Source organism: Loxodonta africana, chromosome 6, assembly GCF_030014295.1.
Source record: "Loxodonta africana isolate mLoxAfr1 chromosome 6, mLoxAfr1.hap2, whole genome shotgun sequence".
Lineage (NCBI taxonomy): Eukaryota > Metazoa > Chordata > Mammalia > Proboscidea > Elephantidae > Loxodonta > Loxodonta africana.
The window spans coordinates 49,777,723-49,803,363 of record NC_087347.1 but is presented as its reverse complement, the minus strand read 5'-3'; the positions used below and the strand labels follow the sequence as shown (position 1 = coordinate 49,803,363).

At 37.7% G+C, this 25,641-nt stretch overlaps 1 protein-coding gene across 2 annotated transcripts in view; it reads left to right on the top strand.

Moving 5' to 3' along the window:
- CCDC150 (coiled-coil domain containing 150) overlaps positions 1-25,641 on the top strand; it is a 91,527-nt gene that overhangs the window by 29,893 nt on the left and 35,993 nt on the right. The window contains exons 10-17 of one of the 2 annotated variants that reach the window (XM_010602641.3): positions 1,775-1,882; positions 3,687-3,811; positions 4,081-4,258; positions 4,815-4,883; positions 12,844-12,957; positions 15,246-15,329; positions 18,855-18,962; positions 20,243-20,305. In XM_010602641.3, coding sequence (XP_010600943.3) covers positions 1,775-1,882; positions 3,687-3,811; positions 4,081-4,258; positions 4,815-4,883; positions 12,844-12,957; positions 15,246-15,329; positions 18,855-18,962; positions 20,243-20,305 — 849 coding nt within the window. Of the gene's footprint in view, positions 1-1,774; positions 1,883-3,686; positions 3,812-4,080; positions 4,259-4,814; positions 4,884-12,843; positions 12,958-15,245; positions 15,330-18,854; positions 18,963-20,242; positions 20,306-20,939; positions 21,441-25,641 lie in introns of those variants that run through there. The other variant, XM_023542637.2, reaches the window with a different exon arrangement.

Genomic DNA, 25,641 nt, shown 5'->3' with positions numbered 1-25,641 from the left:
GGTTTGGTTTTTTAAAATTTTTTATATTACTAACACACTGTAATCTTCACAATAACAGTATGAAATAAAAACTATTATTATTCCCATTTTAAATATAAGGAAAATGATATACAGAGAGGTTCATTAACATAGCTAATAAGTGGTACAGTGAGAATTTGAGCCCAGGTAATTGGCTCCGGAAACCCTGGTGGCACAGTGTTTAAGAGCTGTGGCTGCTAACCAGAGGGTCAGCAGATTGAATCCACCAGGCGCTCCTTGGAAACTGTCTGGGGGCAGTTCTACTCTGTCCTATAGGGTCGCTATCAGTCGGAATCAACTCAACAGCAACAGGTGTAACCTGGATCCAAAGAATATTAACTATTTCTTTTCGAGGAGCAGAAGTTCTCCTCTGCCCCATCTCTAGATATTCCTTGATGAATAGTTTGTACATCTGGTTATAAGTTTAAAATGTCCCTGAATGTGTCCATCTACCTTTTGGTCAGGTAATTTTTTTCATTTTTATTTACCATTTTATTTTTTTGTTATTGCTTCTTTGATGTTATCTGCCCCCCCACTTGAAGAATTTGTACATTGAGACATAAGATCTTTGTCAAATCTACCTTGTAAAAATAACTGATAAAGATATTTTTCACAGGAATAAAAATTTCAAAAGAACAGTAGAATTATTAACTATAGGTAAGAGCTCTGTAGCACAATTTTTTTTTAATTTTTACTATGTTTTAAGTGGACATTTACAAATCAAGTCAGTCTCATACAAAAATTTATATATACCCTACTATATACTCCTGGTTGCTCTCCCCGTAATGGGACAGCACACTCCGCTCCACCTTTTGTTTTCGTGCCCATTCGGTCAGCTTCTGAACCCCTTTGCCCTCTCTTCTCCCCTCCAGACGGGAGCTGCCCGCATAGTCTCATATGCCTACCAGATCCAAGAAACTCACTCTTCACCAGTATCAGTTTCTATCCCATAGTCCAGTCCAATCCCTGTCTGAAGAATTGGTTTTGGGAATGGTTCCTGTCTTGGGCTAACAGAAGGTCTGGGGGCCATAACCTCCGGGGTCCTTCTAGTCTTGGTCAAACCATTAAGTCTGGTCTTTTTACCAGAATTTGAGGTCTGCATCCCACTGCTCTCCTGCTCCCTCGGGTTCTCTATTGTGTTGCCTGTCAGGGCAGTCATCGGTTGTAGCTAGGCACCATTTAGTTCTGGTCTCAGGCTGCTGTAGTCTCTGGTTTATGTGGCCTTTTCTGTCCCTTGGCCTCATAATTACCTTGGTGTAGCACAAAATATTTTTGTTTTATTTTGACAGATTAATCTTGTGAAATTGTACAGTCACCTGCAGTTTGCTTTTATGAATAATGTAATTGGTGGTGAAGGAGTTTAGCTATTTTGTATTATTAGCTAAACACTTCTGAATGCTTACCATCAAATCATGGGAGTAGATTTCTCTAATACTGGCTAGGCAGCTACATTGTAAATTCTCATCCTGCAGATGTCTTGCTCTAATTGCTCAGCATTCAAAATTGGCAGTAAACTGCTGAATGCCTCAGTTGCTCCACTAAATCAGCAGATGTCTCCTTTTAATTTAGAATTATTTAGGGTGTTGACTCCAAATATTTGAAAATATTTTATAAACTAATAAAATATCAATTGTGGATAGGTTAAATAAATTAGGTCCACATATATAAATACTATACAATCATTGAAAATAGTGATATATAAGAGATGATGATTATTATTAGAGAGATCTATGTCTTGCTGTATATATTGTCTTAGGTTTTGAATGACCAACTGACTAGCAAGTGTTCTGAGCTGAGCAGCATGCTTCAGACCGTTAGTATGGAAAACGCCAGAATCATTGCTGACCATCAAGCCATTCTGAAGGTATTCATTTAACACTGGTAAACTTCTCATATAGGCAGCAGGAAGCCTCCCTGGCTGTAAGATCAGGAAATGTATATTGCCAACTGGACAAATAAAATATTTTAACAAGTGTTTCCAAAAAAACAACTGAATTATATAATTTTTGATTAGTGATTTTTTAGTTCTCGTCAGAGGAATGGTTTGGGCTTATACTCGGTTCCTTTTCAATGGTTTCTTTTCAAATGGCATTCCCTGAGGAAAAGTAATTACCTGCCCCATTATTTACAGAATCATAGAGAACGTTTATGACTATCCCTATAGTATTTATCTTTTCCCCAAACGTGGTATGCTTTCCCATTTTGCTTATGCCATTTCCTTTACTGAGAATGCTCTTTACCCATCAACTCTTTGGAATTCTATTCACTTTCTTTAAGAAGGAAGCTTGATCATCCCAACTAGAAGAATGAGTTTTCCATTTCAACTTCTACTCCTAGAGCACTAAACATATTCTAATAATAATAGTTCTTATTTTTTTTTTTTTTTAGTATATACCAAGCATTTTGCTGAGGATTTTACATATATTACCGCCTTTAATTCTAGCAGCCACCATGTAAAGAAGTATTTATTATCTTCATTTTACAATTAAGAGAAATGAGGCTTAGGGAAATTAACTTGCCCAAACTCACCTAGCTAGTAAGGGGCAAAATGGAATTTAAACCTAGGTCTGATTCCAGAGTCAATTTTTTAACCATTATGTTATGCTGCCCTGCCCTCCTCCTGCAGTTCTTCACTTTATTGCAGTAATTTATATGCATGACTCATTTTTTGTATAACGTTGTGAGCTTCCTAGAAACAAAGACATTGTCTTAATTATCTTTCTGTTATTTTCCGTAGCGCTAAACATGTTTTGTATATAACAGGGACTCAATAAATATTCTTCATTTATTCAACAAACATTTAGTGTTTACTCTGTGCAGGTATGATACTAGATCTAGATAGGATTACTGTGGAGAACAAGACAAAATCCCTACTTTTGTGGAGCTTATTTAGTGGACTGAATAATGTGGCATATGTAACACTGTCACATTTTAAAACTTTAGAATATAACACAAATGGGATCCCATCTTACCAAGAGTGAAGATTTGCTTTGAATCAAATATTAAAATAGAAATGTTTTAAAATATGTTTACAAAAACAATTGTTAATATATACTTTATTTGCAAAAACCTTATGGAATATAGATAGGGGTCTGTATGTATAAAAATGTTGTGTTTTGATAATTCTAAAATGGTGAGCTAGAGAAAATAAATTCGATTACAGTACTCCTGCTATAATAGTATCAGTGCTGTTTAAAATATTCTTGAAAGAATTCACACCAAGCTCTTCAACATGATTATCCCTGGAGACTGGAATTATTTAGAAGGTGGGTTGGGAGATGGAGGTGGAAGGATCTTTTCACCTACATACATTTGTATGGTTTTACTTTTTTTGAAATTAAGATGTGTGTTATATTGAAATTTTAAAATCCCCAAATACCCTTCCTATATTTTATACCTTTAAAAATATCTTGGTATTAGTAGTGGTATAAATTTTACAGCAGGCTAGGTAAATAATGTGCCGTGGCTGTTGGCTAGGAGAGCTATAAAATGGCAGAATTCTAGTCAGCTCAGCGTAGAGACAAAGAGAACACTGGGTGTTCAAATAAAACTCTCTTAAAAAGAGGTTCTATTTATATGAGAATTTTACCAGCTTTTATGATTCTTAATGACACCCTATCAAATGACTCTCTGCCGTCTCAGCTTTTAACATTATTCTTAACACTCAGGAAGGACAGAAAATGATGACGCAGACATTTCAAGAACAAAATTTACTGCTGGATGCTGCCCATGCCAGTATCACCAGTGAACTACAGACTGTTCAGAATGAGAGAACCCAACTGCAGGCACACCTGTAAGTAAATTATGAGCAACTTCTTATGTATCTTTTGTTCTTAGGTTTGTTTTTTCTTATCCCTAATGAAAAAGTTTAATTCTGCATTTACTGAGCCAGCCACAAAGATAAAATAGATTAAGACTCTACCCTCAAGGCACTTGTTTTGTTAGACCATTTTGGTAACTGCTCTCAGGCAGAATATATGTTCTGTAAGAACATTTAGTCAGTCTTTCTGTTAAAGTGGAACTCTTGCTAGGCTTTCATACCTCCTTGTTCTCTTCCTGCAGGGACCATTTAATCTGTGAGCATAACCAGTGTATCCAGAAAGCAGAGGCTGCTGAGAAGAGGACAGCTGTGCACAAAGAGCTGCTGGAATCAACTATTGCCAGATTGCGAGGTGAACTGGAAGCATCAATACAAGAGAAGAAGTCTCTGCTAGAGGAGAAAGAAAGACATCAGAGAGAGGTAGGTAGAAGTGGATTTATGTTACCTCCTGGTTGTGGTAAGGATCTTGTTTTAAAATTGTACACTAAGTGCAAAAGACAAGAGAAGAAATAAAACCCAGATGCAGTTTGTCTGAGTTGCCCATTAGAGAAATTCTAAGGTGGCTATCTTTTAGCAGGTGAAGTAGCCTGTGCCAGATAGTACAGTATGCCCTGATATAGAGCATTAGTGAATCTAACTTAACATTCACACATCCTCATATTAAAGAGGTCAGATTTCAAATATTGATTTCCCTTGAAGGAGTGGGAGAATGGGGGTGAGGCGGGGATAGCCCTGTCTTCCTACTTAGGAAGGAACCAGCAGAGTCTGACATGCAGACGTGTCTTTTTAATTTCAGGGCTATTTGTGAAGTCTCCTCTGCCTCAGAGACTCCCTGATTGATTGGCCCTTTTTCTGAGAGGATGTGCTATCTCTGCAGTGTAGGTATTAATTGACTTGCAGGGTGTGTCTGCTCTAGTATAGCCTGCCAACTGCTTTAAAATTGACCCACTTCTTTTTTCTTTCTTTCCTTGGGCAGGTTAAGAAAACAGAGAAGGAAATAGCACAAGAAAAAGCCAATTTGGAAATGGAGTTAGCTAAAAGCAAGGTATTCCACATTTTATTTGTTGATATTTCACTATATTTCATTTCCTTCTGTGTTGCTACATACTGAGGAGATGGGGTCATTTTGTTGAATACCAAGATGTAGGGAAAAGAAGCCATGAAGCTAGATGCAACTAGGAGTACTCCAGTCACTGTAGCATAAGGTTGCATCTGGGCTATGTTTGCTTATTGAGCATTTGATGTTTGCCGGTGAGTCATCACTGCCTCTGGCCCTAGTGTTCCTAGTATTTTAGCCAGGAAATCCCCTGAGAGTCAGCTAATGGACCTGTGAAAGGCAAAGGCATGACTGCTGACTATGCATTAAAAAAAAAAAAGAGTTCCTAAGTAATTATTAGCATTTGCCATTGCAATCTGCAAAGTACCCATTTCTGGGTTCTGAAAAGATAGGAGGGCCAGAGAAACAATAAAATCCTTATTAAAATAAAATAAAACAACCTTTAAAACATTGGTGCTTGTGTTTTAACTTTTGAAGAGAGTAAAAATTACGTATCACTGTCATGTAGAAAATATATCTGGAGCATCAAGGAATATTAGCCTACCCCAGACTATAAATCCAGCAACAGGTGTCCAATATAGTTACTAGGCCTGGACTGTTCCTTGGCGCCTGGTTATGCTAAATAGCACTCATATTACCGTGTATTTGTGAACCTAAGGACTGAAGAGAGAAGAAAAGCTAAATTCTGAGCTTGAGCTCAAATATCATTCCCACCAAGCTGGCAGGTTGCTCCTCTGGTTTAGTCTCTTATTTGTGAAGATCTAGTTCAAGGGATATGAAAACAACCCAACCTAAAAAGCCTTGAATGAAACTACCTGTGGCAAGGACTTTGCTGATATCAAGTTGGCCTCAGATATGCTTTTTAAAATTTGGAAAATTGGTGGCTACTATTAGATTCGTTAATTTTTGCTTTGAAAAGTTAGTGAATGTTACATGGCTAAAGCAAGTGCTGTGACTGTATCTGAGATAATAGCATTATTATGTTGCTTGTCTGATTTGGCACAGTGGTTAAGAGCCACTGTAAGCTACAGCTGCTAACCAAAAAGTCGGCAATATGAATCCACCAGCTGCTCACTGGAAACCCTATGGGGCAGTTCTACTCTGTCCTATAGGGTTGCTATGAGTTGGAATCGACTTAATGGCAATGGGTTAACGTAGGCTAAGTGTATGTCCACAGGACTGAAAGGTACTTGCTCATTGTTACGCCAAATGATAATGCTTATATAAAGTTCCATATTTTTCTGCATAAACTATTATTTTTAATATGCATCCTTTGTGAAGCTGTTTTTTGTTTAATTATGATAAAATACCCATGACATAAAAGTGACCGTTTTAAAGTATACAGTTCAGTGGCAGTAAGTACATTCACAGTGTTGTGCATCCATCATCACTAATTCCAGAACTTTTATCACCCAAAAGGGTGTACCAAAACCTCATACTCATTAAACTCTCCATTCCCCCAATCCCCAGTTCCTGGCAATCACTAACCTGATTTCTGCCTCTATGGATTTGCCTTTTCTGGATGTTGTTGTTGTTGTTAGGTGCCTTCGAGCCGGCTCCGACTCATAGCAACCCTATGCACAACAGAACAAAACACTGCCTGGTCCTGCGCCATCCTTACAATCGTTATGCTTGAGCTCGTTGTTGCAGCCACTGTGTGAATCCCCCTCGTTGAGGGTCTTTCTCTTTTCCACTGACCCTGTACTTTGCCAAGCATGATGTCCTTCTCCAGAGTCAGATCCCTGCTGACAACATGTCCAAAGTATGTAAGACACAGTCTCGCCATCCTTGCCTCTAAGGAGCATTCTGGTAGTACTTCTTCCAAGACAGATTTATTCGTTCTTCTGGCAGTCCATGGTATACTCAACATTCTTGGCCAACACCACAATTCAGAGGCGTCAATTCTTCTTCGATCTTCCTTATTCATTGTCCAGCTTTCACATGCATATGATGTGATTGAAAATACCATGGCTTGGGTCAGGCGCACCTTAGTCTTCAAAGTGACATCTTTGCTCTTCAACACTTTAAAGAGGTCTTTTGCAACAGATTTACCCAATGCAATGCGTCTTTTGATTTCTTGACTGCTGCTTCCATGGCTGTTGATTGTGGATCCAAGTAAAATGAAATCCTTGACAACTTCAATCTTTTCTCCTTTTATCATGATGTTGCTCATGGGTCCAGTTGTGAGGATTTTTGTTTTCTTTATGTTGAGGTGTAATCCATACTGAAGGCTGTGGTCTTTGATCTTCATTAGGAAGTGCTTCAAGTCCTCTTCACTTTCAGCAAGCAAGGTTGTGTCATCTGTATAATGCAGGTTGTTAATAAGTCTTCCTCCAATCCTGACGCCACGTTCTTCTTCATATATTCCAGCTTCTTGGATTATTTGCTGAGCATACAGATTGAATAGGTATGGTGAAAGAATACAACCCTAGCGCACACCTTTCCTGACTTTAAACCAGTCAGTATCCCCTGATTCTGTCCGAACAACTTCCTCTTGATCTATGTAAAGGTTCCTCATGAGCACAATTAAGTGTTCTGGAATTCCCATTCTTCGCAACGTTATCCGTAGTTTGTTATGATCCACACAGTCAAATGCCTTTGCGTAGTCAGTAAAACACAGGTAAACATCCTTCTGGTATTCTCTGCTTTCAGCCAGGATCCATCTGACATCAGCAATGATATCCCTGGTTCCACATCCTCTTCTGAAACCGGCCAGAATTTCTGGCAGTTCCCTGTCGATATACTGCTGCAGCCGTTTTTGAATGATCTTCAGCAAAATTTTGCTTGGATGTGATATTAATGATATTGTTCTATAATTTCCACCTTCGGTTGGATCACCTTTCTTGGGAATAGGCATAAATATGGATCTCTTCCAGTCAGTTGGCCAGGAAGCTGTCTTCCATATTTCTTGGCATAGACGAGTGAGCACCTCCAGCACTGCATCTGTTTGTTGAAACATCTCAATTGATATTCCATCAATTCCTGGAGCCTTGTTTTTCGCCAGTGCCTTCAGAGCAGCTTGGACTTCTTCCTTCAGTACCATCGGTTCCTGATCATATGCTACTTCTTGAAATGGTTGAACATCAACTAATTCTTTTTGGTATAATGGCTCTGTGTATTCCTTCCATCTTCTTTTGATGTTTCCTGTGTCGTTTAATATTTTCCCCATAGAATCCTTCACTATTGCAACTCGAGGCTTGAATTTGTTCTTCAATTCTTTCAGCTTGAGAAACACCAAGTGTGTTCTTCCCTTTTGGTTTTCCATTTCCAGCTCTTTGCACATGTCATTATAATACTTTACTTTGTCTTCTCGAGAACCCCTTTGAAATCTTCTGTTCAGTTCTTTTACTTCATGAATTCTTCCTTTTGCTTTAGCTGCTCGACATTCGAAAGCAAGTTTCAGAGTCTCCTCTGACATCCATCCTGGTCTTTTCTTTCTTTCCTGTCTTTTCAATGACCTCTTGCTTTCTTCATGGATGATGTCCTTGATGTTATTCCACAACTCGTCCGGTCTTCGGTCACCAGTGTTCAATGCGTCCAATCTGTTCTTCAAATGGTCTCTAAATTCAGGTGGGATATACCCAAGTTCATATTTTGGCTCTTGTGGGCTTGCTCTGATTTTCTTCAGTTTCAGCTTGAACTTGCCTATGAGCAATTGATGGTCTGTTCCGCAGTCAGCCCCTGGCCTTGTTCTGACTGATAATATTGAGCTTTTCCATCGTCTCTTTCCACAGATGTAGTCTATTTGATTTCTGTGTGCTCCATCTGGCGAGGTCCATGTGTATAGTCACTGTTTATGTTGGTGAAAGAAGGTATTTGCAATGAAGAAGTCGTTGGTCTTGCAAAATTCTATCATTCAATCTCCAGCATTGTTTCTATCACCAAGGCCATATTTTCCAACTACTGATCCTTCTTCTCTGTTTCCGACTTTCACGTTAAAATCACCAGTAATTATCAATGCATCTTGATCACATGCTCGATGAATTTCAGACTGCAGCAGTCCTAGTGGTTGGTGCGTATATTTGAATAATAGTCATATTAACTGGTCTTCCTTGTAGGCATATGGATATTATCCTATCACTGACAGCGTTGTACTTCAGGATAGATCTTGAAATGTTCTTTTTGATGATGAATGCAATACCATTCCTCTTCAAGTTATCATTCCCAGCGTAGTAGACTATATGATTGTCAGATTCAAAATGGCCAGTAGTAGTCCATTTCAGTTCAGTAATGCCTAGGATATCGATGTTTATGTGTTCCATTTCATTTTTGACGATTTCTAATTTTCCTAGATTCATACTTTGTACATTCCAGGTTCTGATTATTAACGGATGTTTGCAGCTGTTTCTTCTTATTTTGAGTCGTGCCACATCAGCACATGAAAGTCCTGAAAGCTTTACTCCATGCACGTCATTAAGGTCGACTCTACCTTGAGGAGGCAGCTCTTCCCCAGTCACCTTTGAGTGCCTTCCAACCTGGGAGGCTCATCTCCCAGCACTATATCAGACAATGTTCCACTGCTATTCATAAGGTTTTCACTGGCTGATGTTTTTTAGCGTGGACTGCTGGGTCCTTCTTCCCAGCCTGTCTTAGTCTGGAAGCTCAGCTTAAACCTGTCCTCCATGGGTGACCCTACTGGTATCTGAATACCGGTGTCATAGCTTCCAGCATCACAGCAACACACAAGCCCCCACAGTATGACAAACTGACAGACACGTGGATATTTCATATAAATAGGATCATACAGTATGTGGCCGTTTGTGTTTGACTTCTTTCACTTACAGTGTTTCCAAGATTCATAGTATATATATCACTACTTCATTCCTTTTTATGACTGGATACTATTCCATTATATGGATATACCACACTTTGTTTATTCATCCATCATCATTTGGGTTGTTTCCATGTTTTAGCAATTGTGAATACTGCAGCTATGAACATTTGTGTACAAGTTTTCTGGTATTTTTAAATGTATATTTTTGTAAAGCTATGTCTTTTTAAAAATTGTTTGAGCACCTGTTTTCAGTTTTTTGGGTGTATACCTAGGAATGGAATTGCTGGGTCATGTGGTAATTCTATGCTTAACTTATTGAGGAACTGCCAAATTATTTTGTACAGTAGCTGTGCCATTTTATACTTCAACATCAATGCACAAGTATGTCTTAGTTTCTTAGTGCTGCTGTTAACAGAAATACCACAAGTAACAAACTGAAATTTATTTTCTCACAGTTTAGGCTAGAAGTCTGAATTCAGGGTACTGGCTCTAGAGGAAGGCTTTCTGTCTGTCCACTCTGGGGAAAATCCTTGTCTCAGCTTTTCTAGCCAAGCATCCTTGGAGTTCTTGGGCCTGTAGATGGATCTACCTCTGTAGTCTTCAGGGAGCCCTGGTGGCATAGTAAAGAGCTTGGATGCTAACCAAACTGTCAATAGTTTGAACCCAGCAGCCACTCTTTGGAAACCTTCTGGGGCAGTTGTACTCTGTCCTGTAGGGTCGCTGTGAGTTGGAATCACCTTGATGGCAATGGGTTTTGGTCTGGTAGTCTTCAGATTGTGTCAGTCTTTCCCCAGTGTCTGCTTTCTTCTGTGGCTAATCTGTCCTTTTATATCTGAAAAGCAATTGGCTTAAGATACATCTTCCGTTGATATGGCCTCATTGACATAACAAAGAAAATGTGATTATATCCATAGAAATAGAGGTTAGGATTTATAACACACATTTTGGGAGGGCACAGTTTAATCCCTAACACCATGATAAATGCCACTTAGTCATGATGTGTAATCCTTTTTATGTATTGCTATATTCATTTTGATAATATTTTATAGAAAATTTTTACATCTGTGTTCATGAGCCTGAATTAATATTTAAAATAAACCAAGTACCAGGAAGACTTCTACTTTGAGTAAAGACGAACTATTAAATGATTTGTAACAACCCTCCCTCTGTAGATAACTAGAACAGGTGAAAAAATGTAAAAGGATAGAATAAAAAGTTTTAAAAGCATCATAGAGTATCGTGGATTGAATTATGTCCCCCCAAAAATGTGTATATCAACTTGGTTAGGCCATGATTCCCAATATTGTATGGTTGTCCTCCATTTTGTGATTGTAATTTTATGTTAAGAGGATGAGGGTGGGATTGTAACATCACGCTCACTCAGGTCACCTCCCTGATCCAAGGTAAAGGGAGCTTCCCTGGGTTGTGACCTGCACCACCTTTTATCTCTCAAGAGATACAAAGGAAATGGAAGGAAGCAGAGAGTTGGGGACCTCATGCCACCAAGAAAGCAGCACCAGCAGCGGAGCATGTCCTTTGGACATAGGGCCCTGCACCTGAGAAGCTCCTCGACCAGAGGAAGATTGAGGACAAGGACCTTCCTTCTGAGCCGACAGAGAGAGAAAGCCTTCTCCTGGAGCCAGTGCCCCAAATTTGAACTTGTAACCTACTAGACTCTGAGAAAATAAATTTCTCTTTGTTAAAGCCACCCATTTGTGGTGTTTCTGTTATGGCAGCACTAGATAACTAAAACATAGAGTTATCAAGATAGTGAGACATTACCAAGCCTAGATCTGGGAGAGGACTGGGACATTCAGTTACTTTTATACTGTAGCATTTGCCTACCTGAGGAGGAAAACACAGAGCTATCCTTTTGGTTGCTTTGCAAGGCTAGACAGAAAAAATTCACAGTTTAGGCCTTACCAAGTGTGGGGACCTCAGTAAATTACTCCGCACTTTAGGCTGGGGTTCTGAAGGGCCAAATTCTTAGGAGTAAGCTTAAACCAGAAGAAAACCCTTGTATAGACTCATAAAATTTCAAGTCTTAAGTTGGAATTAGGTGGTCCTGGATGGCTAGTGTACCCAGGGACCTGGCAGAAGCAAATGAAAGTCCTTTCTGAAGTAACTAACTTTACACTGAGTATGAAATCATTTCTGCAAATAATTTTCAAAAACAATTTCCAGCACACAATGAGAAATAACCAAGTACATTAGGAAACAAGACACCATGAGCAAGAGAACCAGCAGCTCACAACAAAATCAAACACACAAGTCTCTATATATTGGAGACCTCTATATACAGTGACTCTGTCTATTGGAATTGTCAGACACAAACTGTAAAAATAAATGAATAAATAAAAGTTTACTGTGTTCAGGGAGATAAAAGCAAATATTTTGGCAGGGAGCTAAAAAATATAAAAAGTAGCATTTCCAGTTTGAAAACAAATCAAAAGGAATACTAGAACTGAAAAATATCAATAACCAAAATTTAAGAACTTAATGCCAGCCTGTTTGCCACAGCTGAAAAGAGAGTTAATTAGAAAATAGGTATGAAGAAACTATCCAGAATAAAACACATAAACCAATGGATCTGAAACAGGATAGCTAAAAAGAAATCTACACATGGACATATCATAGGAAAAACTTTAGAAAACCAAAGACAAAGCAAAACTCTTGAAAGCAATCAGAGATAAAAGATGTATTTCCTTCAAAGGAAGAACATTTAGACTGACAGGACTTCTCAACAACAATGATGGAAGTCATAAAAAGTGGAATGACATCTAAAATATGTTGAAAATAACTGTCAACCTAGAATTTTATGCCCAGAAAAAATATGCTTTGAGAATGAAAGCAAAATAAAGCAAGACACATTTCTAAGCGGCCTTAACTTGAACTGCTTTCATTTAGTCAACCATCTAAGCACTTACTGTGAGAACACCATTTGAGTTGTTTTTGATATATTTTGTGAGCAAGAAAGGTTAAACAAAACCAAACTCTCTTTTGCATGTGTAGATGAATTTAATTACTTGCCACATCAGACTTGTCAAATCCTCACATTTAGAGGTAGAAGAACATGTACATAAGATACCATCTCTTTTATATCATAATTGTTATTTTTAGAATAAGATTATTTTGGAGTCTGGCATAAATTGTTTTCTCCTTTTGTTTTCAAAGATCGACATAAATGCATTAACCCATAACATGCAGACTCTAGAGGAAGAGAATAAGCACCTGTCAGATGAAATCGCTTCCCTAGAACATCAGCGAGTCACTTCTGATTACCATGGGGTGGGTATAAAAAGGTCAGTCTAAATAAGAGCGAATGAATAATCAGTTAAAAAAAAAAAAAAGTCAGGAGAAGGGGTTTCTTTGTTTATTTTAAAATATGTATTATAAGTCTTGAATCACTGAGGCTAAATATAGCAGAGATCCCTACAGTATTCAAAGAAGAGAGCATTTAAGAAAACAAGAGTTTAAGGTAGAATTAAATGTCCACATACATACATAGATGATCTGTAATGCTAAAAAGTGCAAATATGTCTAATGTATCTAAATATTTCTCTTCCATAATTACGAAGAATAAACTTACATTTTTTTCCTTGTCAGACAGTTCCCTCCATTAGGCAGTCAGTAACTGAAGTCTAAAAAGTATTTGACAAGGTCAGTGCGATACAAATGAATGGTACAATTCTTAAGCATCTACACATGAAGGGGATTTGAAATGATGATTGTTCTGTTTAGCAGCTAGATTTCCTGTGTGCTTTTGAAAACTTGAAAAAGAATCAGGTTTTTTAATTCTATAAAATGCAAATAATGTTTGAAAATTCCATAGAAGGCCCTGATCTAAGTTTGACTTTATATGAGCTAAATTCTTTCAAGCCCTGTCATATAAACTGCTCATTACTTCAAATATGAAAAATTACAGATACTTAGATTTCCATGGCTCTAGAACCAGTCTAGAGTGCTCAGCTGCTAACTGAGAGGTTGGTGGTTCAAACCTACCAGCTGCCCTTGGGGAGAAAGATGTGGCAGTCTGCTTCAGTAAAGATCACAGCCTTGCAAACCCTATAGGGCAGTTCTACCCCGTCCTGTAGCATGGCTATGAGTCAGAATGGATTTGACAGCAGTGGGCTTGGTTTTGGTTTTGGAGAACCAGTCTATCTAGGTTTCAGTTCTGACTGTAATCTTGGGTATTATCCTTAATTTCTCTGAGCCTCAGTTTCCTAATCTGTTCAAAATAATAATACTATTATTAGGAAATTTTGAAGTTAAATAAGTTAATATATGTAAAGCATGTAGCAAATAGCTAACATTTGTTAAATCCTGTTCTGTTACTCACAGATTAAGCAAACGTAAGCCGGAAATAGTGAATTATGTCAATATAGGACATTTACCAGCATTAATAAAATTTGATCTGAAGATTTACTACTAACGATTCATAGTGCAGCTTGTCAGCTGATGAATGAGAGTTTGTGTTCTCATTCACATTTGCTGTGTGTTTATTATCACTACACTTGGTTTGTGACAGGGCTTTGAACCTGTTCGTTCCAGTTTGAATTTGCATTTCCAACCCAGATATACTGAGTTAGAATCTACATTTTAACAAGATTCCCAGGTGATTCTTATGTATAATACATTTTGAGAACCACTGCTCTACTAGTGATTCTCAGAATTGCCCCTAACCAGCAGCAGTAGTATCACCTGGGAACTTGATAGACCTGCAAATTCTCAGCAGGGGCTCAAACCTGAGCGAACTGCTATAAAACCCTGGTTTGTGACGATGATGTTGACATTTAGCAAATATCAGTATTTCCTGTTCTTAACATGTAACAGTGAAATTGATTATGGCAGGTGAAATTTTCCATATTCAATTACTAAGTGTCTCTGATAATAAAGTATGAATTAGGCCCAAAATTTAACCAAAAGGAAAACTATATCTGATACCCATTTCCTCAACAATGAAAAAATTAATGTGATTATTAAAGGCTTTTTGAATGATGGAAATATGTAATTCCATGAAATATAGTACCTTCAGTAATTTTTGTCCCAGATAACATTGTGTTGAGTGTTTGATGAAGCAATGAGTTTGAGTCCCAAAAACAATTTCTTTTGTTTTTTGAGAGGTTTTTTTTTTTATTTTTTAAGTGCTTTTTACTACAGTAACTCAAGTGTTTCCTACTCTCTAAGTAGTCATGACCATTTTCTTAAAGAACTGTATATTGCTCCACAAATTTTATATCTGTATCTGCTGACAAACCAGCCCACATCTGGGCTGGATTGCAACTACAAAGGAAAAACTAACATAACAAAACAGTAACAGCAAAAAAGAATATACAAAGAACAAGCTCTAGGACTCTTAAGGCACCCGTGTACTTTCACTAGCAGCCTCCCTGGCTGTTGCATATTAGCACCGTCATAAGTTATCTAGGGAAAAACTAAGAGGCAGCAGTAGGAAATAAATATGAATCTTGGTTATGTTACTATAGAAACAGTAAAGGTATAAATACTTGTTAAAAAAGAAAATAGTTTTTCCTTTCTATGCCTAGAGGTACTAATACCTGTGCTTGCTTTAGCAGCTTGCCCAGCAGCAGGTAGAAAAGGCCTTGGGAAAAATTGCTAATAGTAAAAATAAACTGGCCTATGAAAAGGGAAAACTCCAGGTATGAGCACTTATTTTCTGATTTTCGTTGCCTTTTTTTTTTTTAATACCAATTGTCAAGCTAAATATTGATGGATTTTGAGAAGACCTAGCTCTGTCATGTACTGATTCTGTAACTTTCCATGAGTCTCTGAACCTCCCTAAGTTTGTTGCCTCATTAAAATCCAATTGACATCTATTCAAATACCTATAGTATAATGATGAAGCCTGAAACTGTGAAGCCAAAACCTATTCTGTGACTATTTGACGCTTTATTGTAATTTATTTTATGCTTGGTCATTCACTGAGATTGTAGAGAGCCATGATCTCTTTTTTGCTGAGTTGTTATAACAGTTTTGAAAAACAATAACCTGGGAAATTGGAACTTAGAGGCAATAGGACAGATCTGATGAATATGATATTATTCTTTTGCTACCTGCGGTTTTTGTCCCTGTGGAATCCACACAGCAGATTAGGTTAAAATGGAGTCATACTTCCTGCCACTTATATGGGTAGGCCTGCCTTAAACCAGGGCTTTGAACTGGCTCTTTCCAGCTTGAACCCTGCTGAGAATTTGCATTTCCACCCATAAGAGTCACTGAGGGTCTTGTTAAAATGTAGATTCTGATTCAGTATATCTGGGGTGGAAATGTAAATTCTGAGCTGGGGTTCAAACTGGAATGAACCAGTTCAAAGCCCTGCTTTAAAGCAACTCCAGTGGAAACACTGAAGTCCAAATCAGTGGTTCTCAGCCTTGGCTGCACTTTAGAATCATGTGGGGAGTTTTTAAAAAGCCCTATACTAGGAAATGTATGATGTCTGCCAGTTACTTTGAAATGCATCTTTTTAAAAAAAGAAAGAAAAACGATAGATTGATGGATGGATACAGTGAACGACAGATATGTGATAAACTAAGAATAGTAAAATTTTAAATGGTAGAATTTAGATGATGGGTAAACGCATTTTCACAGTAAAATTTTTTCAACCTTTCTGTATGTTTAAAATCTTTCCTCATAAAATATAGGGTGAAAGTTCCCGTGACAAGGCTCTACCCCAGAGCTATTAGAATCTCAGAGAGTAGGTTCCAGACATCAAGTTTGTAAAGCCTCTCAGGTGATTGCAATATGCAACCATAGTTGAGGACCACTGGACTAATGGATGAAGTGAATCTCAATTAAGCTTTACCATAGAGCTGATTTGATAAGTTCATTAGAGGCTGTGCCAAGCACATCAGCATTAACCTCATCCTCATCTGCTCAAGGGGTTACCTGCAAGATCGGGCCCAGAAGCAGCAGACATCTGAAGGGTAGTTGATAGATCATGGTTGTGAAATGATGTATTACTAGTCCAATAAAAAGATAAAGTTATTTGTTCACTATTGGTGTGCTTTTAATTCATATTCTCCAGAGGCAATGGTGCATTTAAATATAATCATCTACACTTTGTAACCTTGGATAAATCTTAATTTTCTTGGCTTTCAACTTATTCACCTGTGAAATGAGGGTGTTAGGCATACCTCTCTTATCTAGTTCTTACTGGGAAAGATAGTCAGCATTACAGGCTGGGTATACAGATTATCACAGGAAGGATTTTCTCCTCTGTGAAATTAATGATCCCATGAAAAACTATGGCTCATGATTTTGACCTTTTAGCTTTTCTGAGAGAAATGAAGTGTATTTTTAAATATAAAACAAAATCCCAAATGCTCATAAAAAAAAAACAAAAAAAAAATTTTTTTTTTTTTATAGCACACTTAAAACCAAATTTTGGCTGGGAATGGAATGCTCTTAAAATTTATGAATTGGTCTGATGTCATCTGTCTGACCTTTCAGACCTGTACTACATAATCTGAGAGAAGTTATCTACATAATCTTAAAGAAAATATATGCCTTTTTTTTTTCTGTCTATACTCCTATAATAAGGGCTTAAGATTTCTGATAGTCTTTGAAAGCTGAAACACTTTTGAAACTATTAATTCACTTGTCTTTTATGTTATTCCTTGGACTGGAACATTCTAAAGGCAGACTCCATCAGCCCTAAGAAAACTGCTCTTATAACACATAACTCTTGCAAGAGAATTTAAAGGAAGAGCTGCATACTAAAACATAACAATCTGCTGTGTGTTCTTTCTCAATTGGATTATAATGTATTAAAAATATTAGATATGAATCTTAAGATAAAAGATGTGTTTTCAGAATTGACTTGTTAGAAATACTGGATTTTAGGTATTTTTTTAAACTGGCAGTGCCACAAGCTGCTATCTCACATTTTATTTTCAGTGTTGCATAGTATTCCATTAAGGAGCTCTGGTGGTACAGTGGTTAAGCACTCAGCTGCTAACCAAAAGGTCAGCAGTTTGAACCCACTAGCCACTCAACAGGAGAAACATGTAGCAGTAATTGGAAACCCTATGGGGCAGCTCTACTCTGTCCTATAGGATCACTTTGAGTCAGAATCGATTAGTTGGCACACAACAACAACATAGTATTCTATTATATAAATATACTGCCTTAGGCTGTGTTCTCTAGAGAAGCGGAACCAGTGAAACATGTATATACGTATATATACGTGTGTGTCTATACATATATACATATATATATGTATATATACATATATATATATACAGAAAGATTTATCTCAAGGAAATGGCTCACACAGCTGTAGAAGCTGGCAAGTCTCAAGTCCGTGGGTCAGGCGTCAGGCTGGAGGCTTCTCCTGACTCACATAGCTTCAGGGGCTGACAAACCCAAGATTGGCAGGTCAGAAGGCAGGCTGCTGGCTCACAGGCCATGGAGACTGATGAATCCCAAAATTGGTGGGCAATACAACAAGGCGTTGGCTCAAGTTCCAAGAACTGTAGGTCAGATGATGACAAGGTGGATGCAGGATCCAGAGGAGGTGTGCAGCGAACTTTGCCAGAACATCCATATATATATATTGGATGCAGGCCACACCCCTGAGGAAATCCCCCTTACAACTGATTGACAGTCACATCAGATCAAATCATGGAGGATGACTACACCATTATATAACTGCCAAACCACTGAGGATCATGGCCCAGCCAAACTGACACACAGCCTTAACCATCACATATGCCATAATTATTTATTCATTTTTCTGTTGATGGATATTTAGGTAGTTTCCAGTTGCTTCCAAAATTACAATCAATGCTGCTATGATGAATTCTTATATATGTCTCCTTGTACTTATACATAAAAGATTCTCTTAGGCTAGATATAAGTCATAGGTGTAGAATAACTGGGTTTTAGGATGTACATATCTTACACGATTTTTGTGAAATTTATCTTTAGAAGTGGTTATATCTATTTAAAATCCTACCAGCAGTGTAAGAAAAAAAAAGTGTAAGAGGATATGTTAAATAGATACACTAGAGTAATATCTCACAAAGTAATACTACATACCATTTGCCAGCTGCTGTTGAGTCAGTTCCAATTCATGGTGACCCCGTGTGTGTCAGAGTACAAGTGTGTTCTGTAGGGTTTTCATTAATGAGTCTTTATTTATTATTCATTTGTTTTTCACCTAGGCAAAAGTTAAACAGCTAGAAGAACAACTACATTGCCTTACTGACACCAGGTTACACAATGACCAGCTACGCAAGATGAATAAGGCACTAGAGATCAAATATGCTCAGGTGTGATTAATATCTACCAAAGCAGATTTCCTCTATATTGTTTTAATTAGTGTTTAAGAAATTGACTCCTTTTCCCCCTCTTTACCATCTGTGTAGAAAAATAAAAGTCCCCGTTCTGTGACACCAAACTGTAAGCATCAGTCAAATCAATTCAACTTTGTTCTAACACCAGCTACACATGCAGCACTTCTTCTCTGACCCTAACCACTAGAGCTAGGTCAGATCTCACAAGTTAAAGGGCACAGTCCTCCAGACCACCAGGTCTGCCTAAGACCTCACGCAGCCGCAAGCTTGGGAATCCCCATGACACCCTCACCTCTGACCTGCTGGCTACAAATTTAGAGGTTTCCCACTACTCCTTCAGAATGCCAGCCATCAACTTGGGTCTCCAGAGCCCCTCTTCTGACCACCTGGCTCCTATTACCCCTTCGGGTTTGATAATTCATTAAAAGGACTCAAAGAACTGAGAAAAGTACTATACATATGATTACAGTTTTATTGTAGAAAAAAGGATATAAGTGGAGAAACAGGGCAAGGTCTGGGAGAATTCCCAGTGTGGAACTTCCATGTCCCCAAAAGGGACTTGCTACTGTACCACATGCATCCATGTCTTTCACCAAACAGGAAGCCTATGGAGCTTCCATGTTCAGAGTCTTTATTGGGCTTCATTATGTGGGCATGGAGTTGTGTGGGAGGCATCTACCTGCCCCCAGCTTGGCTGATAATCAGGTAATGGTCTTTCTGGCCTGGCCAGTCCCTCAGGTTTGGCCTGGAGAACTTATCGAAGACACTGGGGAAATTCCCAGGTTTTAGAGTTCTCTCTCAAGAACCAAACACGAAGACCAAATTATTTGAGCGAAGTTAAATTCTTTACCCCCCACTGTCCAACCCCACAAAGTTTAATATTCTCTCTTTTAACGCATTTAAATTCAAGAAACATTTTTAAAAACACTGTATGCAAGGTTCTGCTAGACTATAGAGGAATTCATAAAGATGCCTGAAGCAGGATTGGGACATTTAACTTGCTTATGTTTAATTGGAGAGTAAAGAATATATTCAAGCATTCATGACTTTGCCTTGGCCAAAAAAGAATATACTCAAGCAACTCTATTACAGAGTAGAAAGTTAGGCCTCTCAAAAAAACATCGTATTATGAGCTTTCATAGGGAATGTCATTATAATTGGAAGCATCAAGAAATGCTTTCATAGGGAAAGTGGTTTATTGAATTGAGCCTTAAAAAATTGTTGGCAGATGTGAGAAACTTTTTTTTTAATTATAGGTAAACTCAGAACTCAGTGCCAACAAAGTATACCTGCAACAGACAGAAGATCATCTGAAAGAGGTATTAGTAATGAAGGTGCTTACTTGTCAGCTTGGTGGCTATTGAAGCTGATATCCTTTTTTAGGTCACATAGCATTTTAACAACAAATAAAAAAAGAAGTTACACAAATAGGGCATTTAGTAAAGAAAATAATTCAGTAATGTGTAACCAAAAGCAATTTATTTCAATAATTACAAATGTACCATGTATGTAATTGGGTTTTTGTTAATCTTTAAGTCTTAGTATAAGCCTGTGTCTATAAGATTTATATATATAAATACCCCTGGTAACCAAGGGAACTGGAGTCCCCAGATTGTGCAAATGGTTAATGCACTCGGTTGCTAACAGAAAAGCTGGATGTTTGAGTCCACCTAGAGGCTCCTTGGAAGAAAGACCTGGTGATCAAAGTCGGAAAAATCAGCCATTGAAAACCTATGGAGCACAGTTCTGTTCTGACACACAGGGGGTTGCATGAGTCGGAGTTGATGCAACGGCAGCTGGTAACCAAGGAACTAGAATGTGTCTTCAAGTGGAATACTCCTAGGGTTCTAACCACGTGATTATACTGATGAGTGATGAGGTCACAAAGTTGGTAAAAGAGGCCCCATTAGATACACTTTCCTACAGGGAGTTTAGTTTAAGGTCTGTTTCTTCAGTAGGACACACCTTACAGTATGATATCGTCATTCTGAAAGCAAAGGAACACGTTTTCAAGTATATTTTCCACTGGTGCTTCACTCAGCATTGCCTGTGTTGTTTCTCCTAGTAAAGTAGGCACTCCTTGAAAAATAACTTTAAGTTTAGTTGATTTTATTGCGTTTAATGGTGATGCCTCCAAGAAAAAAGAAATCTCCAGAGAGGCCTGGGTCTTCTAAACTCCTTGAAAGTCCTAGGTCCCATGTAAACAATGTAAGGGAAAGAACTTCATCAGATGGTTTGCCCAGTGTTATTCCAAACTCTACACGCCGGGTGAGCTTTGCACCTACCCTGCCTTCAATGAAATCTTCTCAGGAGATTGGAGACTCTAGAATCTCTCTGAAGACTCTTTTGAATGCTATTAAAACTATGGAGGGAAGACTGGAAGGCAAAATAGATATTCTTGCCTCAAGACCAGTAATAAGAGATGGATCGCCTAATTTTCCTAAGCGAGATTTGGTAAGTGAAGACCACAAATTCAGTCTTAAGGAAATTTCAGATTTATACAAGATTGAATAAAAGTAGTAAAAAGATAATGCTTGGAGGTATGAGTAACAACAAATAAATTTGGTTCTTCCCAAATGGGAAAAACTGGCAATGTAAATCAAAACCATTATTCTGGTTATTGCATAAATAATTTTTATTTTGCATATAAAAAAATCAGATTTAGTTAAACAGTAACCATTGAGATTTTATGAAATCTTAATTGTGATTTCTTAAAAATTCAAAATTTCTACCTAATCTTAACACTAGAGCTAAAATGTTTGGGTAAAGACTGATTTTATAATAGAAGCCCCAAGAACACTAATAGAAGTTCCAAGAACTTGAACACTGGTAAATATTTTCCAAAGGGAACTTACTAGAGCATCCATATTTACTTGATATTTAAAAACAGAAAATACTATAGTTTGTCTTCTAGAGTTGACTGCTATTTAGCTCCTTTCTGTAAACATTTTTATTAGTGGCATTTTCATGTTTTATCTTGTAAACAGTGATAAAATTTTAAAAACTATGTTCTTCCTTTTGTACTTTTCTGCGACAAAATCCAGTAGGTTATCATAATCTATAAGTTGACATCGTTTGTACTATTCTGTACAAGGTTAGTTATTGCACTATTGTTTCTTAATAGCAAAAGACTGGAAGCAACTAAAATTCCATCGCTGAGACTAGCTAAACAAATCACAGGGTATCCACAGTTTGGAATACTGCTTAAAGATATGTATATTATGAGGTTTAAAAAAAAACAAGGTTCAGAAGAATATAGTAAGTTATATTTGTATGCAAAAGGGGAATGTAAAGAATATGTACGTATGTAGTCACTTATACAAGGGTAAGTAAAAAAGTATTACCGCTGAAGTTCCAGTTCATACATGCACAGGTTTATTCCAAACAGAACATGTCTTTGACAGTGAATGGCTGCAGACAGGTTCTTTTCAGTAATACACTTTTCTTAGTCTCGTTAGAGTGCCTTCAAAAAAAAGGATACTTTTTGTGTCATGGGGAAAAAAAAAGGATTTTGAGGTCAGGGCTAATTATCAAATTTTTAACAAAACTCAAGTGGACATGTTCCTAAATCATCGAAGCTTTGAAGTTTATGGGAATACTGCCCCACATAAAACAACAGTTTTTAGATGGATCAAGCATTTTGAAGAAGGTCAAGAAGACCTCAAAGATGAGCCAGGAGAGGGAAGACCCCTTAGAAGGTTATGGCAACGTTTTTTGGGGATTCCAGAGGGGTAATCTTGATATATTTTCTCAAAGGACACAGGATGATCACAGGGGCTTACTATGAAGAAGTTTTAAGAAAATTGAAAACTGCCATTGGTAAGAAAAAGACCAGGAAAGCTGCACCAAGGAATTTTTTTCCATCACGGCAATGCACCTGCTCACTCTTTGGGGGTAGCAAGGGCTGTCCTACGAGAATTTTGTTGAGAAACCTTACTCTGTCCGTCCTACAGCCCCGATCTTGCCCCTTCAGACTTTTCTCTGTTCCCCAAACTCAAAGAACACTTAAAAGGAATGCAATTTGAGTCCCTTGAGGATGCCAAAACTCCGGTTTTGATTGGGTGTAAATTCAAGAGTGCGTTATTCTTCAGGGAAGGGTTAGAGAGATGGAAACACCGCCTTCAGAAGTGTATAGATCTAGATGGAGGATATGTTGAGAAACAGTAGCTTCACATTTTGATGTTTTTATTTAATGAAGCTTTCAATGATTTTGTAGCAGTACTTTTTGACTTACCCTCATATATGCATTGAATATCTCTAAAATGAATCATAAAAACTGACAACATTATTTTTGAGGAAGGAAACTGGGTGGCTGGGAGGTTTTTCACTTTACCCTTTTGTACCTTAAAAGTAATGTGAATGTGTTACCTATCAAAATAATTAATTTTATAAGCAATCCATTTTCACCAAAAGTGAAAAGTAGAGGAAAAAATGGTCTGCTCAACAAACTGCTGGATAATTGGATATCCATATGTCCAAAAAGAAGAACTTACACCATATATAAAAATTAACTCAGAATGGTTCTAGAAGAAAATATTGGAGAACATCTTTGTGATCTTGGGGTAGGCAAAGATTTCTTAGATTTGACATAAAAAAAAAAAAACATGATCCATAAAAGAAAAAAAAAATTGTAACTGAAACTTTATCAGATTTAACAGTTTCTGCTCTCCAAAGACGTTGTTAAGAAAATGAAAAGACAAGATACACACTGGGCGAAAATATTTGCAAGTTACATATCTGATAAAGGCCTTGTTTCCAGAATTTATAAAGAACTCTGAAAACTAGTAAGAAAACAACCCAATAAAAAGGATGTGCAAAATATTTGAACTGATATTTCACCAAAGAAGATATGTTGTTGTGTGCCATTTCGTTGATTCTGACTCATAGACCCCATGTGACAGAGTAGAACTGCTCCATAGGGTTTTGTTGGCTGTAATCTTTATGGAAGCAGATCACCAGGTCTTTCCCCCACGGAACTGCTGAGTGAGTTCAAACCACCAACTTTTCAGTTAGCTGCCAAGCGCTTAACCATTTGCACCACCAGGGCTCCTTCAAAGAAGATATATGGATAGTAAATGAAAAGATGTTAAACATCAGTGACTCAGGAAATGCAGATTAAAACAACAATGTGATATTACCACACATCTATTTAAATGTCTGAAATTAAAAAATGGATCACACTAAGTGTTAGCAAGAATGTGGAGCAACTAGAACTTTCATATACTACTGGAGGGAATGCAAAATGGTACCTGTCTTAGTCATCTAATGCTGCTATAACAGAAATACCACAGGTGGATGGCTTTAACAAAGAGAAGTTTATTCTCTCACAGTTGAGTAGGCTAAAAGTCTGATTTCAGGGCGCCAGCTCTAGGGGAAGGCTTTCTCTCTCTAGCGGCTCAGGAGGAAGGTCATCAGTCTTCCCTTGGTCTGGGAGCATCTCAGCGCAGGAACCTTAGTTCCAAAGGATGTGCTCTGCTTCTGGTGTTGCTTTCTTGATGGTATGAGGTTCGCAACTCTGTGCTTGCTTCCCTTTCCTTTTATTTCTTGAGAGATAAAAGGTGGTGCAGGCCACACCCCAGGGAAAAATCCCTTTACATTGGATCAGGGATGTGATCTGAGCAAGGGTGTTATATCCCACCCTAATCCTCTTTAACCATAGGCAGAGATCATGATTTATAACACATAGGAAAATCACAAAATGGAGGGCAACCACACATGGCCTAGCCAAGTTGGGGGACACAATTCAATCCATTACCGTACCACAATTTGGAAAACAGGTTGGTAGTTTCTTTAAAAGTGAAGCATACTACCACAATATGACCTAGCCCTTCCACTCCAAAGTATTTACCCAAGATAAATGAAAGACTTGTCCACAAATGTTCACAGCAGCTCTATTTGTAATAACTCAAAACTGGAAAAAAATCAAGTGTTCATCAACAGATGAATGAGTAAATAGTGATACATCCATACAATAGAATACGACCCTGTGTGTGTGTGTACCTGTGTACGGTCAGTTGATTTTTAACAAGAATGTTAAATCCATTCAATGGGGAAAGAAGAGCCTATTTAATAAATGGGGCTGGAAAAGCTGGATTTCCTCATGGAAAAGAATGAAGCTAGATCCATACATCACTACATATACAAAAACCAATTCAAAATGGATCAAGGACCTAAGAAGTGAGAACTAAAATCATAAAACTCTTAAAAGAAAATATAAGGGTATTGCTTTAGTACCTGGTTTTTAACAATGGATTCTTAGATATGACACCAAAAGCAGGAGCAGCAAAAGACAAAATAGATAAATGGGCCCTCATAAAAATTAAAAACTTTTTGTTCATCAAAGGACTTTATCAACAAAGCGAACAGACAACCTACAGAGTGGGAGAAAATTTGGGGGAATTATATATTGGATAGGGGTTTAATATTCAGAATATTAAATCCCTACAACTTAACAACAAAAGACAAACAACCCAATTGAAAAATGGGCAAAGGACCTGAATAGACATTTCACCAAATGGCTAACAGGCACATGAAAAGATGAGTTCAGTCATTAGTCATTAGAGAGATGCATATCAAAACAACAAAGAGATACCACCTCCCCCCCCCACTAGAATGGCTATGATTTAAAAATAAATAGATAAATAAATAACAGGTG